Source organism: Acartia tonsa, chromosome 8, assembly GCF_053477335.1.
Source record: "Acartia tonsa isolate MP-2025a chromosome 8, ASM5347733v1, whole genome shotgun sequence".
NCBI lineage: Eukaryota > Metazoa > Arthropoda > Copepoda > Calanoida > Acartiidae > Acartia > Acartia tonsa.
Window position 1 is genome coordinate 23696502 of NC_137267.1, and position 17391 is coordinate 23713892.

General features: G+C 30.9%; 2 protein-coding genes across 51 annotated transcripts in view; one reads left to right on the forward strand and one right to left on the reverse strand.

The window, feature by feature from the left end:
- The window catches only part of Tnpo (transportin 1), a 69665-nt gene that overhangs the window by 41088 nt on the left and 11186 nt on the right, over positions 1–17391 (reverse strand). For all 50 annotated transcript variants that reach the window (XM_080169519.1, XM_080169528.1, XM_080169557.1 and 47 more), the window contains exons 9-14: positions 16919–16987; positions 16231–16338; positions 15734–15831; positions 15132–15207; positions 12894–13035; positions 10111–10205 (exon numbers count right to left, since the gene is read on the reverse strand). In XM_080169519.1, the coding sequence (XP_080025645.1) occupies positions 10111–10205; positions 12894–13035; positions 15132–15207; positions 15734–15831; positions 16231–16338; positions 16919–16987 (588 nt within the window). The remainder of the gene's footprint in view (positions 1–10110; positions 10206–12893; positions 13036–15131; positions 15208–15733; positions 15832–16230; positions 16339–16918; positions 16988–17391) is intronic.
- On the forward strand, positions 1630–5444 carry LOC145325459 (uncharacterized). Its single transcript, XM_080168444.1, has 6 exons — positions 1630–1723; positions 2373–2418; positions 3066–3127; positions 3811–3914; positions 4238–4346; positions 4753–5444. Exons 1-6 carry the CDS (start codon positions 1688–1690, stop codon positions 4915–4917), a joined length of 522 nt encoding a protein of 173 aa, XP_080024570.1. The 5' UTR covers positions 1630–1687; the 3' UTR covers positions 4918–5444.

The following is a 17391-nucleotide window of genomic DNA, read 5'->3' on the forward strand; positions in this document are numbered from 1 at the left end:
TTTAGGACGTTAATAGGACGCGTATTAGACGCCGATAATTCTGTAAACACGGGTAGTTTCTACAGATATATCTAAATTGCAGGTATTTAATCAAAACACATAGTTTCAACCGCCTCCTTGACAGTACAAATATTAGTAAGAGTATAAAATGTAAGACTGATGGGCTTAAAGCTTAGGAAAAGCTGTTGCTACCAGGGATCTTAAGGGATAAGCCAAAGGATGATAAATTGAGGTACATCCCCAATAATTATTACCACTTCACTTCAGTAGATTTAAATTATTAGATGAAACGTTTGGACACTGCTAGTTTGGAACCAACAAATATCAATTCAAGAAAAGTACCCAAATTTTTGGGCCTACGAGTAAGATTACATTGTTTTAATACTTTGGGTACAAGTATAATTTACAGTCTAATTAACCCTCCCTTGATCCCTGTGTTGAAACATATTGATTTCTTACTCACTTAGTATAATCTACGTACTGTTTAGAGTACCTAATAACAAAAAATAATATTGGCATTATACCATTCTTTTGTATAAAGACAATAATATTTTTCTATCGGATAAACAATAACTACTGAACCGATTGGGTTCTCCTTTTCTTCACATATGTCCCAGAGTGGTATTAGGATGATATTCTGTTTCTTTCTTACTTACCGCTTATGAACATAAATAAAGTCTTTAAATTCAAGGGGAAACCCGCTAATTTAATACATAAGTATACTTCCCATTGCCCATCCTGGTCATCAATTTGGTTAAAAAAATAAGTATACATTACATGTTAGCATTAACTTTTCCAACTTTTTTTTCGATTTAGGATTCTAAGTCCCATTTGCGCGTTGATTACGTAATGGTTGCATTAAAAAAAACCTTAAAGAAAATGCTCTTTTACAAATATTATTAATACTAGAAAGTCAAAACTTTTTTTCTACAATTCTAAATTGAATGATAGTGAACGTAGTAGTAGTAAACTTTATAATAAATTATGAAATAAAATAAATGTTTTATGATGAAGAAATATTGTCCCTGAAGTCCATGATATAGAAACGTACTATTTAATCATGGTCCGACCAAAGAGATAGTTCTACTTTTATTTACAGGAGCAGCTCAAACCTGTTGGTCTTAACAGCAACCCACGACATAAAAAACCAGGCTTATCAGAGGCTACAAAAGTAGGGAGAGTGGATACAAAAAAGAGCGGCAAACGTGGGAGAGGAAAAAGATATAGAGAGAACGAAAAATGATTCTCCCGGCCAGTTCATTGGTTTATTTCATCTGGAGAAGGTTATGTGTAGACTTTTGAGTTTTAGTATTTCCTAGCATATAAAGCAGTAAGGTTTTTAATTTGTTTGTACGTTAAGATCTTGCTAACTTCTGAACCAATTTATTTCCCTATTTTAGGATAGCTTTACATAGGTCACGGGATAGATTAAGGCTATTTTTAACCATTTAAAGCTATTTTGCTTTGGTAAATATCTATTCTCCTTGAAATATGCTCGATTTTATAGTTTATTAATTGCTGTTAAATTATAAATCAACTTTCGCACGGCAAGATTAATGTAGCTTCTATTTTTAACCCCATCATCAATGTCATTGTTAGCCACAAATTCATGTACAAAAAAATAAATTCAGATAAAAATGTTATAAACTTCAGTTGATAGATAAATCCATATTAATAAATCTTGAGAATGAAAACTTGGCTAAAGCCTCCAAAAGTTTTTAAGGTAAGTGGTGAAAATAAATAGATAAGCCAAGGGATAGATATTCTAAACAATAAATTGCCAAATAGAACAGATATTTATTCAATCTTAGTCATTCATCATAAAATTGCATAAATCTTGAAAACTTGAAAATCTTAATACTTAATTCCGCATCCAGCTTTTAGTATATAATTTACACTTTACAATGACTGTCCCTTTTAGTGGATAATCCCTTTTAGTATTAGTAATAAAGGAAAAATGAATGAATTTTTGATATAAAAGATAATTTTTCATTAATGACACCACTTATACATAAAAGGACATCATATAAAAACTGTATTTGAAAACAAAAATACATTTATTTTATCATTTTACTTTAGAAACAAAAAAAATAAGGATAAAATTATGATTTAGCCAAGCTCATAAACAATTTTTAAAATTTAGAAGCTTGTTTCGCCTTATCACTAACAATACATATTTCCGTTTTATGATAGTAATAAAAATAGGTTCAAATCTAATAAAAACTTACATACACTCATTATTTAATGGATGTATTACTCATTTAAATCTTTATTGGGCCTTTTCCAGCACAGCTACTCTATTGTTTAAATTAGTAATTCTGCTCTTTAAAATTTTCAATAAGTGCAATGAACTAATATTTCTTATTATTTAGGGAATGACGATACCTTTCTACATTTTTTACACTTTCACACATTTAGGTAAGTTTCATTTATTTATTGAATGCTTGATATAATATTCTATAAAAGGAGGGGGCATCTTATCCATTGTACTCATGATATTTTAAAAATATATCTATATTTTTTTCGAATATAGTTGGCAAAAAGTACCTTCTCCCCCCCCCCCTCATCTTTACTGTAAAATATTCTGCTATAAAAAGTATAGCTAATTGTATTTTCAATACACCTATATGATATTGATATTTAATAATTATTGTAACCAAACATGAAATTCGTTTTTAAAGGAAAAACTTTTCTATAAACTAGGGTCTGTTCATTTATCAATAAATAAGATTTAAAATCATCTTTTGACAGTAGTAAAGGGATAGTTGCATGAAGTGCATTTAAAAAGTTAGATTGCAAGCAAAAGTTACAAGAATACCATCTAACATATAAGTTGCATATATCCAAAAACATGATTTTCAAGTCTTGATATTTTTAAAACTACCTAGTAGAAAATTGAAATTCTTTCAAATATATGTCATATATATATGTATATGTGGTTTAAACTATAAAACAGAAAAAAATATGCAGTTCATTAAATTCAAGTTTAAATGCACTTTGTGCAACTACCCCTTTGAATAGACAAGAAACAAGTGTAAATTTGTCATTTATATTCATCTTTTTAGGGTATCATATATTCAACCATATACGACGTACAAAAAGCGGAGAAGATTTCAGAGAACCTGTGGTGAGTTTTTCTTACAATTAGATTATCAGAACAGAAAAGTCAAAGAAGGGTGAACTTTTATATCCTAACTTGGCAGAACATAAATTCATAAAAGAAAAACCAGAAAGCAAAATTTTTAAAAATATGCCAAATAAATTTTTGATTAACTGCAATACACTAATGAAGTGTAGGCGTTTTTCCAAACTTTCTGTGCTAATAAATAGGAAAATAGTTATCAAATAACTCTACCATTGAAATTGTGTAAACTCATTTGAACTCATTTTCGGATAAATTGTTTTACAACTTTTTCCTCATATAAAAAGTATTTTTTCTTTCTTAGGTTTATATTGAAACTTTTAACACTTTTTCATTTATAAAATGTGCTTGATCTTAACATTAATCTGGTCTTTCTTTTCCGTTTTAATATTATTACAATGTAATTATATAAGTATCATAAAGGGAAAAAACTAATGATTTTTTTACATGATTTAATATCAATTTCTTGCTAACTAATAATTAACTTGGGATAATGTTCCTTTATCAGAAAGATACAATTGGGTATCTTATATCCTAATAGTATATTTTTAATATTCATTCAATAATTGGAGCAATACATACTGGAAGTTTTTTTTTCAAATCTAAAACAGAATTATTAATCGGTCGGTCCACGAAAGGGTCACTACATATATTATTTTCTTTTTCAGTGGATCTCCTGGTGCCACTTGGTGTGTCCCATGATAGACATAGTTCTGCCTGTTTTGGCTGCACTGGAAATTCATTCTCTGCTTATCATCAAGCATACTGCATGGTAAGTACATTGCCTCAGAAATATATGTAAGACATAGTAAGCTTACCATTGAAAGTTATCACATTTCTAAAGAACTGAGTAAAATGACACTTAAACTGGAAATTATATATGTAATTGTTCGTATAAAACATTATTTTATTAAAAGCTAGATTTAGCTTGAATGAATTTATATCTGCAGGCAGGCATTCTAGCATTTTATTGATATCATGTGATATTCTATACAAATATCCAATAATCTATATCTTGCTTTTAGATTCTATCCTCTATCTAATATTCTTCTCATCTTCAACTATTAAAAATAACAAGTATGTTATTATTTTCAGTATCCCATTGTTGTTTATGCTGAGCCAAAACTATTTTCAAGATGATCCAATTCAAGCCTGTTTCTTTGGATTTAGTGGAGTTATTTCTATCATTCTTCTTATAGTAAAGGTAAACAATTACAATTTAAAACATGGAAATTACAAAGTCTTTTTAAAGTCATTTTATTAAAAAGGTAACAGAAGCTTTCTCAAAATTCTGTAAAGTTGTAAGTAAGATTCCAGTCAAATGCGCTTATTAGGTCAAACTGTTTTTAAATGGGCGTTTGGACAACCTAAGGAACAGTTAAACTTAATAAGCCCATTGGACTGAAAGCTTGCTTACAATTTTACGGAATATTGCAAGAGCTACTATTCCCATTATTTCAATGTAAAGCATCTCTATATGTTTGGTTTCTTCTTCTTAATTTAGCTATTATTATTGATTAAGAGAACACTACAGTGTTTCAATCTTGTATACTTGGAATTTTAATATGAAGTGGTTAGATATAATGAATGCAATTTACTTTTTATTTTAGATTATTGTGATGTTTCGAAAAACAATGGAAAACTGGCATGGGAGGCAGGATAATGAGTCTCTTATCCGACAACACTCTAATTCAGCAGGGGAAGATTCAGCAATTGGGAGGAGTCTAGCCACTCTTCATATTGATGATAAACTTGTTCATGTAGAACATGTTTAATTAATCAATAACATTGTCTGTTACCAATGAAAAAAACATTTTGTTTTGATAAAATCTGTGAACTTTTGCATGTAGAACATGCTGGAAGTGATAACATTTTTGTTTGACAAAAGATAACTTCTATGGTTATGGTGTAATGTCATGTATACACATTTAATCAAGTTGTATGTATAGTTCAAGTTTAATATTTTTTTTCTATTTAAAAAGAAATAAGTGCCAATTACAAAGAAAAATATACATAGTTTTATCAGTGTTTTTAACTTTTTTATTGTTTACAACAAAAAGTGTGATATTAATTTTTAACAAATTCAGAGTAAAACTAAGTTTATAATTTTTACTTAGGTGAAAAAATATACTTTTTGGGGCATAATTATTACTTAATGCAATTTTCATTCAAAGTATTCTTATAATACATTAAAAGACATAACTTAACCAACTCTGAAATATTTTAAAAATAAATGTTGATAATTGATAATAAAATATTGTATTGAAAGAATTTCCATGAAATAAATATTTTACAATAAAAAGCATTTTAAATTTGAGTTTTTATCTTTATTAGGTACTTAATCTTAGAAAATTAATAGCATTCTTAATATTCTCAGTCTCCATTTTATTACTTTCCTTAGAAAGATGAACTTAATTTAGGTTTAATTAAGATTTTAAGTAGTCTGCAAATCTGTGCTACACTTAGTAAGTTGTTATATAAACATATAAACAACTGAAATGATTTAGGTCTTGTTTATTCATTACCTCATAAATTCATATATAAATATCCATTATTCAGAGAAAAATTTTATTTTTTAATTTCAATTTTTGCTCTATAATAGATATACTGGGTAGTTCATGAAGTTCAAACTTTATTCTTAAGTTGAATATACATTTGTATATCTAAAACATTAAATATTATACTTTGAATTAATGTTTACATTACAAACCTTTGATCTTGTTTCTAAACTTTGTTCAAATAGCTAGGGTGTACACTTTTTCATGATAAAAGGAAAAACACAGGAAATTAGGAAGATAATGGGAATGGTACTTTCCCACATAGCATATTTGAATTAACCCTCCCCGAATGTTAGAAGGATAGGAAAGGATTGCACCCCTTTAAAATTAATGAACATCTAATCCTTAAATATAATAGGTAATATTAATATATATATATATGGAAATTTTTTTTATTTTATTTTTTTTTTTTTGGGGGGGGGGTAATTTTTTCTAGGGGCGATTTCTCTTGGAATGGTGGTGGTAACCTTCCCCAAAATAGTTATAAACCTTCCCAGGACCTATGAGAAGCTACCCTGTTAAGGAGAACCAGATCGGTTCAGCGATTAGCGAGATCATTTGGTACACACAGACAGACAAACATCCCCTTACTTTATTATAAGGATTGTAGACAGTGATATATTTCAAATCCTCTATATTTTTATCAATAATAGGAAGTAAGGGGGGAGGGGGGTTACAGTGCTCAAATAAATGTTTAAAGTAATAATTCCAAAAAGAAATGCTGAATTTATTAGCAGTGTATAGAAAGAAAAAAATACAGAATATATTTGTCACTCACATACAGTATCACATGTCACCTAGCATTGTAACTAAAAATGTGTACTGGAACAAAATAAAAAAAAATAGAAAATAATAGGTAAAAGATACTTAAAATCTTCACAAAATCATGAACCAAGAAATATCTAGATATTAACATACATTAAAAATCTAGGTATTAGACATTATTAACGGAAAAAGACATACTTAGTTTACTAAGAGACTTCCTGGCAAAGGGGTAGTGTACGATGAATAGATGTAGAATATACGTGGATATTATGACAAGGAAAAAAAATGGCATCAAGGGGATGGAAGAGTGGAACAGTTATTTTAGCCCGCTGCATGTTTCACTTTATTTGAAACATGAAAATCTGGTGTAAGATTTAAGAATTAATGTGCTTGAAAGTAGAGCTTGAGCTGACTTTAGTAGTAAAAAAACTAAGAAACTCTAGATACACACACTAAGCTGAAAATGTAAAATTATAGATAGATACACATGATTAACTTGTAAGAGCATTTGCAACAGTTATATTGCAGCCAGTCTTACTTTGAACTTAATATAGTATTCCCAGATGAAAAATAAAACATTACTTGTCAATTTCAGTACAAAGTAAAGAAAACGCAATTGAAGTATATAAGTAAATAAAAAAGGAATAGATATTGAGAAAGATAGGAAGAATAGCAAGAAAGATAGAAAGAATAGCAAAAGATATCACAATAATCATTTTCTCTGCCTAAGTGGAGGATTTTCTTTCACTGATCTTTTTTGTGAGGATTCTCCTGGCCAGTAAACATGTACTCAATACTTTCGTAAGTCAAATATACCATAGGTAACATATACTTTTTATTAGGGTTGGCAATTCGGATCCGGAATCCGCCCAATTTTTGGGCCAATTTAGGAATCCGAATCCGGAATCCGTTTTTTAATAGCGGATTCTGGATTCTTAATTGGTAGGCTAAAATTAGCATCTTGAGTTTTTTCTTTCAACTGCCTCTTTTTGAAGGCAAAGATTATCATCATTACATATAAAATCTTTTAAAATCTGGTTCAATTATCGAAAGTGAATTATAGAGAACACCAAGAACATTAATTTTTAGGACATATGATATGTAGCACCTAATTTTTAAAATTAAAAAAAAATTCTTTTAAAATACTGCTAAAATCCGGAATCCAAATCCGGAATCCGCCAAAAATAAGAATCCGGAATCCGCCATTTTTTTGACAGATTCTTTTAAGAATCCGGAATCCGGCCAAAAAATTTGACGGACTGCCATCACTACTTTTTATGGCATAATTTTGAAATATTTTAAAGTTAGTATGTTTTTCAACCTATTTTTAAAAAAATTACACTATTATAATTTTGAAAATTGAAATTCTGAATATTGTCATTTTTATTTTGGTTGCATCAATTTTTTAACATGAACAGAAATGAAAATGATTATATTTGATTTACAGTATTTCTTCTCCTATCCAAGTTAACAACAATTTTTATCAGTGCTTAGTTCGTAGTGGAATGTTTAAAGTTTGTTATTGTCTTTTCTCTCAAAGGATACATTTTCAGTTTCAAGATTATGGGATCAATTCAGAACAAAAATACTTTCAAACTTAAAGACAAGAAAATGTAGCATTGGCACAGACAAACAAAAACTTAAAAGATTTAAGAGATTCTATTTTTTGGGTGATATTAACTTCACATAACCTTTACGGATTCTACCAGAAACCTACCCCTCTTTTAGTTATTTTTTTGTATCTAGAGAAGGATTTCACTTATTTCTAATAATAAGTCTCGGTATGGTTTTGGGCTATTTTATAATCTTTTTATATGCTTTTTACGACATTTGCCCAAAAGGGTGCCCAAAACCCTTTTGGGCCATCGGGCGGGCCGTTATTGAAAAAAGTGCCCGATATGCCAACCCTGATTCTCTTTATTCAGAAGCAGAATATATTATCACTAATAACAATCCTCATTCCATAAAACGTGAGTACTCAAGTATAATGTGCATGTGATAAGGGATACATGTATCAGGCCTAGCTATTCTAACAATCAATTCTACAAAAAATTACGAAACCTTTGAAAGTAAGGTGGGGGTACATCTTGTTTTTTTTATGTAACTGAAGTGGGGTGGGTATGAAAAGGAAGAAAAGGAGAAGAAGGTTGTGAAGATTTTCCTTTAAAATTGTTTGTCAGAATCACATGGATAAGTAAATAAAGGATTTAAAGTAGGAACATATAATATAGTAAATTGAGGCACCTTAAAGCACAATTCTAATTAAAATTTTTAAGAACTTTAAACCATTTAATCCTTTTCTATAAAGAAGTAAGTTTTGTGTATGTATGCGTCTCGTAAGATCTCGTACACCACAATAAAGTTCGTTCAACTTTTTTTAGGGAAGATTTGTAATGGTATTAGTAAGGTTTAAGGCTATTTTAGGGCTGAGGTGGTGCAACACCACTTCAAATTTATAAGCAAAAATAAATAAGGTTGAGAGTCGCCAAGTCCCTATAGCGTCTAGGTTATAATCTAATTATAATTTCTATTTGGCATAGAATTCAAAAAGTAGTTTTCCAGAATGTTATTAACACCCTTCTCCTTTTCCCTTTACCTGTCCATGTTTCCCTCTAAACGAACAAGAGACAGTACAACGCTCAACAACATTAATAAAACGTATTGATAAATATGTACTAAACAGGTAGAGATATATTCTCAGGGACCTAAAGGAATAACCCAATGGCCGATAAATTAATCTACATCCCCAATGATGATATACAAAATTTTCCCTTCTGTAGACTTCAATTAGTGGTTGTAACATTTGGACACTTAACTACGTGACCAATCAAAATTCAATAAAAGGCCCAAAAGTTATTAAGCCAACTAATGAGAAAATTTTATAATAAAACTTTGGGGACCAGTGTCATAAACAGACCTAAGTCCCATCTCTCCCAGAGATATTCTGGAGTCAATATCAAGAGTGTTTCCAAAATGTTTCTATTTCACTTTTCTAGATTTTTTATTTAACAATATACTGGAGTCCTATTTCTAATTTAAACCTAAACAAACAAACACACATATTTTTTATTTAAATTCATTTTAAGAAAATATTTTGATGATGCAATTATCAATGGTCATATTTGTAGGCTAACAAGCTTACCATTTCAAGTAATTTTGAAACAATCTACTATACAATGTACAGTACATAGGAAAAATGAATCTCAAATCGTATAGATAGAAAATTACTTGAAGTATCAAATAAAATCGCAAGAAATAATCAAATAAAAATGTCTGTAGGTATCTAATTACGATAAAAAAAAAACTATCATTTACTATAATCTTTTAATAGAGAAGTTACTCTAATTCTCTTTGTCTGTCTGTCAGTTAAATGTTATTTTCACAGTTGCTAGGCATCCAATTTACAATTGATAGCCTTCCTCCATATTTGACCTAATAAACGTCATTAGATGATTCGGTCTAACAAAACTGGAATTAATAATATCATATATATTACTTTATACGTAAAAATGTCTATAATACGATATGATACATCAATTTATCAGTATGGCTTCGAACAGGATCTAATCTAGCGGATACTAATCGGTTTTGAAGCCATACTAGGAAAATTTGTCTAATTTCACTTATTTCCTAATGTTAACTTACTTTAAGAATGGGCAACAAGACTGGTAGGAGGTCGTTCATGAAAACATTGGCCAACACGTCCAGCGCGGCTGCAGAACACTTGCGCAGGTTCCAATCTAGAAACAATACATATTTTACAGTACTGATTCCTATTACAACAAGGTACAATGTTATAAGGGAAGCATCTCTATAATCAAGCCCTAAAATTAAAATGTAAATATGTAATTTAACAGTATCATGTATTTAAGCAGTTTTTAACAAAGGGGGAGGTAGGTTGTGCTAAAATTCCTTAAAGGTGTGAGTTTTAAAAATCTAAAATATAAGTACAACTCTAAAATTTGACATGGCAGTTGCATTAATGGGGTATAACGAGGATATGTACTATATTGTACTAGATTAGAGCAACTGCCATACAAAATTTAGAGTTCTACTTCTATTTTAAATTCTTAAAACTCACACTTTTATTTAATTTTAGCACAATATACCTCCCCCTTTATTTTATTTTATTTAATTAGACTTATGCATTATTGTTCTGCTTATCCAGTTCTGACACTCTACAAGTGTTAATATTTGTTTGTCCTTCTATTTCAGAGCTTCGCTTTTATGGATGTTGTCATCCTTGTTAACATTTAATTATAGGGGTAATGGAAAAGATTTATAGGAAAATTGAATTGTCCACACGCAAATCACATTCGTTATGAATAGACCAAAAGTCGATAATAGTCTTTAGTAGCGAAGCTACTCTATATTTTGAAATGTCCGTCTGTATGTATGTATGTTTGTCTGAAACGTTTTGGGGGAAACGTGATTTTTTCAGCTCATACAAAAGATAGAAGGCTGAAATTTTTTGTCAACATTCCCATCAATAAGGAGCATAATTAGGTATAAAACATCGTTAACGGTCGGACTGCTTTTAAGCAGCTTTTTAGCCGCTTTTAATTTTAAAAACTGATTTTCTTGTCTCCTGTAAAAGAGAGAAGGCTGAAACTTCTTGTCAACATTTCCATCAATATGGAGCATAATTATGTATAAAACATCGATAGCGGTTGGAGTGCTTTTAAGCAGCTTTTTGGCCGCTTTTATTTTTCAAAACTGATTTGGTCGGCACCTGTAAAAGAGAGAAGGCTGAAACTTCTTGTCAACAATCTTATTGATATGAAGCATAATTAAGTATAAAACATCAATAGCGGTCAGACTGCTTTTAAGCATCTTTTTAGCCGCTTTTATTTTTCAAAAGTGATTTTCTTGTCTCCTGTAAAATATATAAGGCTGAAACTTCTTGTCAACATTCCTATTAATATGGAGCATAATTAAGTATGAAACATCAATAGCGGTCGGACTGCTTTAAAGCAGCTTTTTAGCCGTTTTTATTTTTTAAAACTGATTTTCTCGGCTCCTGTAAAAGATAGAAGGCTGAAACTTCTTGTCAACATTCCCAACAATATGAAGCATAATTAGGTATTCATCATCAATAGTGGCCAGACTGCTTCTAAACAGCTCTTTAACCGCTTTTACTTTTTGCAACAGATTTTCTCGGTTCCTATCTTTGGTAGTCTGATTGCTTTTAAGCTGCTTTTCTTTTTAAAACTTTCAGAAACCTTAATTTTTCAAAGTTTCATGATTTTAAGTTTTTGCATATTTATTTACATATTTATCTCTTTATTTTCTTTGTTATGATAACAGTTAATCAGCTCTATAAATTACTTTGTCTGTTTGTCTATTTTATTATAGATTTTGTGCTTCGCTACTTATGGATGTTGTCATCCTTGTTTAAAGACACCTTTCAGTGGATATTAAAATGAAAAATTGTAAGATTAAAACCAGTTTAGTTAGCCCCGAATGCCCGGATTTTATGATTTGTATTATAGTTTTCCGGAGAGAACCGGTTCTAATCCCACGGATACAAAATTTCGAAGCATTACTGGAAAATATATTGTCAATGCTGGTTTAGAAATTTCCAGAAATATTTCATATTACCGATTGACAAAGCTAGTCCTAATATAAAGGAGTGAGGATTATCCTATTTTTATCAGAAACCACGGAATAGATTGAATTCTCTATTTTGTGGGAGCTTAACACAAGATTCCAAGATTGTTAAATGCAATTTCGTTTTTAGATTTAAGCCTCAAAATGGTTTCATAAATTTTTTTAACACCTTCCAAACCCTTTGAATACAGAACCCCTAGATTTTAAGGGTGAAATAGCTAGTTATGAATAACATAATAATTGCATTGCAATCATTTTCCCCCCACATTTTTCAGTTCTTAAAAAATATTAAAATATAAACGCAATAATGGTTAAGAAGAACATAAATTCTTGTTTAGCTTCGCACGAAAACTCTTACCTATTCAATTTAAACGCATTTTTGTTTACGTAAAATACAGGGAGGGAGGGGTCATTGAAATGTAAGTCATGCTGTTCCCAAAGGTTTTGACCTAATCAAGCTTTCTTTTAAAAACATTGGCCACTTCTATCAAACTTATTTGGTTTGTACAATCTAGCAGTGTCCAAACTTAATTCACAAATAATTTAAATCTACTGAAGGTGTAATTTACAATTCCATGTCTTGTATCTTACATCCCTGATAGTAAGAGATGCTTAAAAAGAAAAAAAGAAATTTTTCATTTCATTATTATGTTAAGGGAATCACCATCATTGACTTGAAAGTTTAAGGCAAAATAATCCTCTTCAAATCCAAAACATGTACCTAGTCATTTTGTTTAAATACACTTATTTAGCGCGCCATTTTGTTTGATTTCCCGCCGAAATCAAAATGTTATTTCCCGCCATTTTTAAAATCTGACCTGACAATGTGCTGTCGTCGTCCATGCCGTCCTCATCATCTTCCTCCCCGCCTGGGGCTGGACCGGAGGGGGACAGGTGGTGAGACCTGGAGCGGTGGAACCTGGGCCGGATATCCTCCTCTCTGTCGGGTATCATCTCATCCTGGAAAGGTATAAAAACAATGAGAAACGTGTAGAAAAGTGGCGTTAGTTTGTTCTATTTCACGCCTTACCGATCTATTTCGCTAGCTATAATTAAATCGGATTCACTTCAAATCAATGAAAAAATACTTTATCTTTATCTGTAATTCAAAATCAGAATCTTTGCTTCTGTTTCCTATGAAAATTGTATCAATCATTATAAGAAAAGAATGATAACATCCTTATCTAAAAAATGAGAATTATATATTTTTTATTGATAAAATAAATGATGACCTATCGGTTTATCATTTATTCCCTCGGGTAAGAAATATTCATTCCTAAACAAAAAACTGGACAGGAATACCCCATTTAACATGTTTATCCAGTTCAATTAGCAGAAGGAAAGTTGTAAGTACACATATAATAAGAAATATAGAGTAACTTTGCTGATTAAAACAAACAATATGTCTGAAACACAGAACCTATTGAAAAGAGATAATCAATGGATGAATGAAAAAAATAAGTATAAAGTGACAATGCATTCAGGAGCAGGTAATCAAGTTACCGCACTAAAAGTACTCATGAAAAGTACGTAAAATATTGAGATTGGTTTTCATGAAGAAATAACCAAATAGAACGTCTTCAAATTGTTGTCTGATACTTCCAGCAAAAAATACAAAGAAAAATGACAAAAATAAGCAAAATATTATATAGACTCACATCCTACTACTATAGCGACCCCCCCCCCCCCCCTCCAGTTGGATGACCTTAATAGTACTATCTCTTATATTATTTTCTTTAGAAATTAACCCTTTAAAAAAATAATCAAATAAGGTAATTTAATATATTAATTAAATTGCATATTCTAATAAAAAGATTTTCTGGATGATGTAGGAATTACAAAGGCAGGACAATTTTCATCAACTTTCATGGAACTATCCATCCAAATGGAAAGAAAGAACGTTTTTCCCTTTTTAACTCCCAAGTTAAATTATGAATTAATGATAATGTAACGCTAGTTTTCTTAAGCCGCGCAATCCTTGTGCATTATAGGGTCTTGTACATTGAAGAATAGTTCTAATAAGTTTATAAAGAAATGCAAAGGTACCCTGCAAACAGTCAATAAAAAAATTCCTACATGATCCAGTGATTATTTTAATCAATTTAGTTTTTCTTAATTTGCATTTCGTTTAATACGTAAATTGCAAAATTAAGGATTCTATTTGGAATAAAATATATTAATCAACATATTGATTATTATTAATCAAAAAGTTTACATAACAAGTTTTATTGCTAAAAAACTAAAATATAACTTTTCTTGAAAAGTAAAAAACCCCATCTAACACGCTATATCATCTCTTATATTATGAACCAAACATAAACAAGCTACCGGCCTATTTTACTATTACATAGCATTACCAGTAGACTGAACTAAAAGTAGTATTATAGTATTGTTACATTTTTCTAATATATAAAGCATTGTGTAAAGGTTTTTGTTAAAACGTAAAGATATTGCCAACTACTAAAAGGATTTATTTCTTATTGCTTAGGATTCCTTCACACAGGTACCAGAATGGTTTTATGCTATGTATTTTATTTTAAATTTTAGTCTTGAATACGTGTTCACTGTTCAGGCTAGATATAAAGAAAAACACGACCTGGCTTATTTAGCCCCAAGATAGCTAATATAGATTGAGATAACATGATTTTTCATGGTGATGATAAATATAAAATCAGCGTAGAGCCGTATCATGTTGGGCTTGGGGTATGGTCGGACCTCCACGTGGTCCAAGCTGGGAACATCCATCCGGATGGCTAACCGACCAGGAGGCCAGAGGAGACAAAACTGTAATGTACAGGGCAACCTGGAACCTGCAGCCGTCTTTTTTTTGGCAACGGAGGGGGAGATCAGTAGCCGAGTTCTCTCTCTCCTTAAAAACATGTAGGCCAGACACTGTTAGTGCAAACGCACGAGCAGTAGGCAGTGTACTATCGGTACAGAACGCCCTAAAAGAAGAAGAAGAGCCGTATCATGGTTAAATAACTTAACATGAGTGAGCACGATCAACAAGTAAGCCTAGTAAAGAAGCAGCGCAGCTGGTAGGAATATTTGTTTACCTCTTCAACATCTCCTTTGAGAAGAATTATGTCTATTTCGCTGTATTTCATTGATCTAACTAGCACAGGAACAAGCCTAAAATAAAAATTTTGAAATCAACAAAAGAAATCTTGGGCTTTAATTTGAAGAAATTTTAACTGTCCATTCCTTAATGCATAGACAACCCATTAACCGTTTTGAAATTTTTAAAATTAACTTTTAGCTAAAATCAGATGAAGAGTTGCTGAGCAGTGAGCAGGGGTGCAAATTTGACTCTGCTAAGGGGAGGGGCGGGAGAGGTAAAAAAAATAAAAATATGCGGTTAGTGGGGAAGAAATGTAAAAATTAAGAGAACTGTAAGCATTTTTAAAAAAAATTTCTCCCCTCCTTGTTATAAAAAAAAAAATATGTAGGAGGGGGATAATATGAATAAAATAAAGAATTCTGAAAATATTTTTCCACTTTTCCCCTTCCTGGCTGAAAAAATTAAGGAAAGGGGGAAAAAAAATGCAGCAGGAAAAAACAAATTAATCTTGTGCAGAATATACAACACCCCTGTTGCTGAGGTAAGTGAAACACAGAAAAGCTTTTGAACTAACTATTCTCCACCCAAAATTGTTACCTTGGCAGATGTGGTTGCAAAGCTTCTCTACAGATGGGTTGTTCCGCCAGTGACAGCCAGAATTCGCAAGCCTCAAGAGCTACGCCTTCGTCGGAATCCTATTGAAAAAGAAAAATAGGTTAAAACAAGGATGACAACATATACATTAATCGAAGCTCTACAATCATACAATCATGAGTCAATCATTAGCAATTCCTGTCCCAAGTTTGAACAGAATGATCTTACTAACCGCTGAAACGATATAATGAAGCTTTTTATAGGTCCAGGAAAGGTTTATAACTATTTTTGGGGAGAGTATTTCCAGCCTCTAAAGAGTAATCGCCCCTGGAAAAAATAACCCCAGTTATATTTTAAATTTTTCTTTTATAACTAAAATGTAGTGCGTCGATCCTTCCCATTTCTCTTAATTGACCCTAAAGGCCTCTAGGGGCCTACCTGCTAGTTTAACAAATAAAAAGTAAAGCCGGTTTAATTTTTTTTAAACGAATGAAAATTACCTGAGTTCTCTCTAGCATATATTTGATGATATTATCCATATGTGGAACAAGTCTGTCAAGCCTAACTTCAAGCAACATCACGATGGCTCTACACACGTTCTTGCGAACCTAAACATAAAGACAAGATTAGCATTTATGAAAACTTGTGCCTTTGATTTGTAAAATAAATGATTTTTCGTTTATGTTAAGATTTAAAAAAAGAATAACATGACCGAAAAATAGTTTATATTGAATTAAATGCGCGAATAAGAATATTAAATGTGCTTGTAAAAAATACATTTTACAGAATATTACCGTCAAAAATTCAACCTCATAGGGTGCTATATAAGTTAAACATCAAAATTAACTACCAACTAGAAACTTCGAAGAAAAAAATGCTTTGGGCTTTCCATCAAAGTGCCCTCCGTATCTTTAAATTCAATTGGAAAAAATTTGAGGTGTTGGTGGGGGGTAGGAGGTGTCCTAACCCTACTTATCCACCCAGTAACCAATATAACCTAACCTGAACTAAAGTAATAAACATACAATCAAAAGATATGCCACTCCCTCTATTTTCAATTCATTTATAAATCTCGGAGGGTTCTGTGCTTGCCTATAACTCATTCTCTGAGGGAAACCACCATTCATTTTAATTTGGACTTTCAAAGTATGGAGATACTTTGATAAAATAGGTAGGTAACTATTTTACCTCTGCATTATCGTCACTCGCCCTGTAGAACAGCGCCTCGATAAATTGGTCGATGTGAGTCATCAAGGCCTAAATAAAAACATAAAAACATGTAGATAGTTCTGGGCTTAATTGGGTTGAATGCAATACAGTTCGACTTTAAAATTTCGCGGATTATTTTTAAAAACATTAAAACACAATCGAGATAGGTATATAAGGCTACATTAAAATATTTTTGTTGACAATTCAGTAAACTTATAGGTAACCTTATCGCGTTATTCAAATATGATTGACTGATATAAATGATATGCAAAAGGGACATATAACTATGGTGTCATAATATTATACTTGTTTGAAAAAGAATTGAGACGGAAAATGCTGAAATGGAATATATTTCATTGAAAAAGTTTAGTTACAAGAAAAATACACTTACATCTATTTTTATTAAACATAAGGTGTTTTATTTTTAGATCTAAGTCTTAGGATGGTTTTAA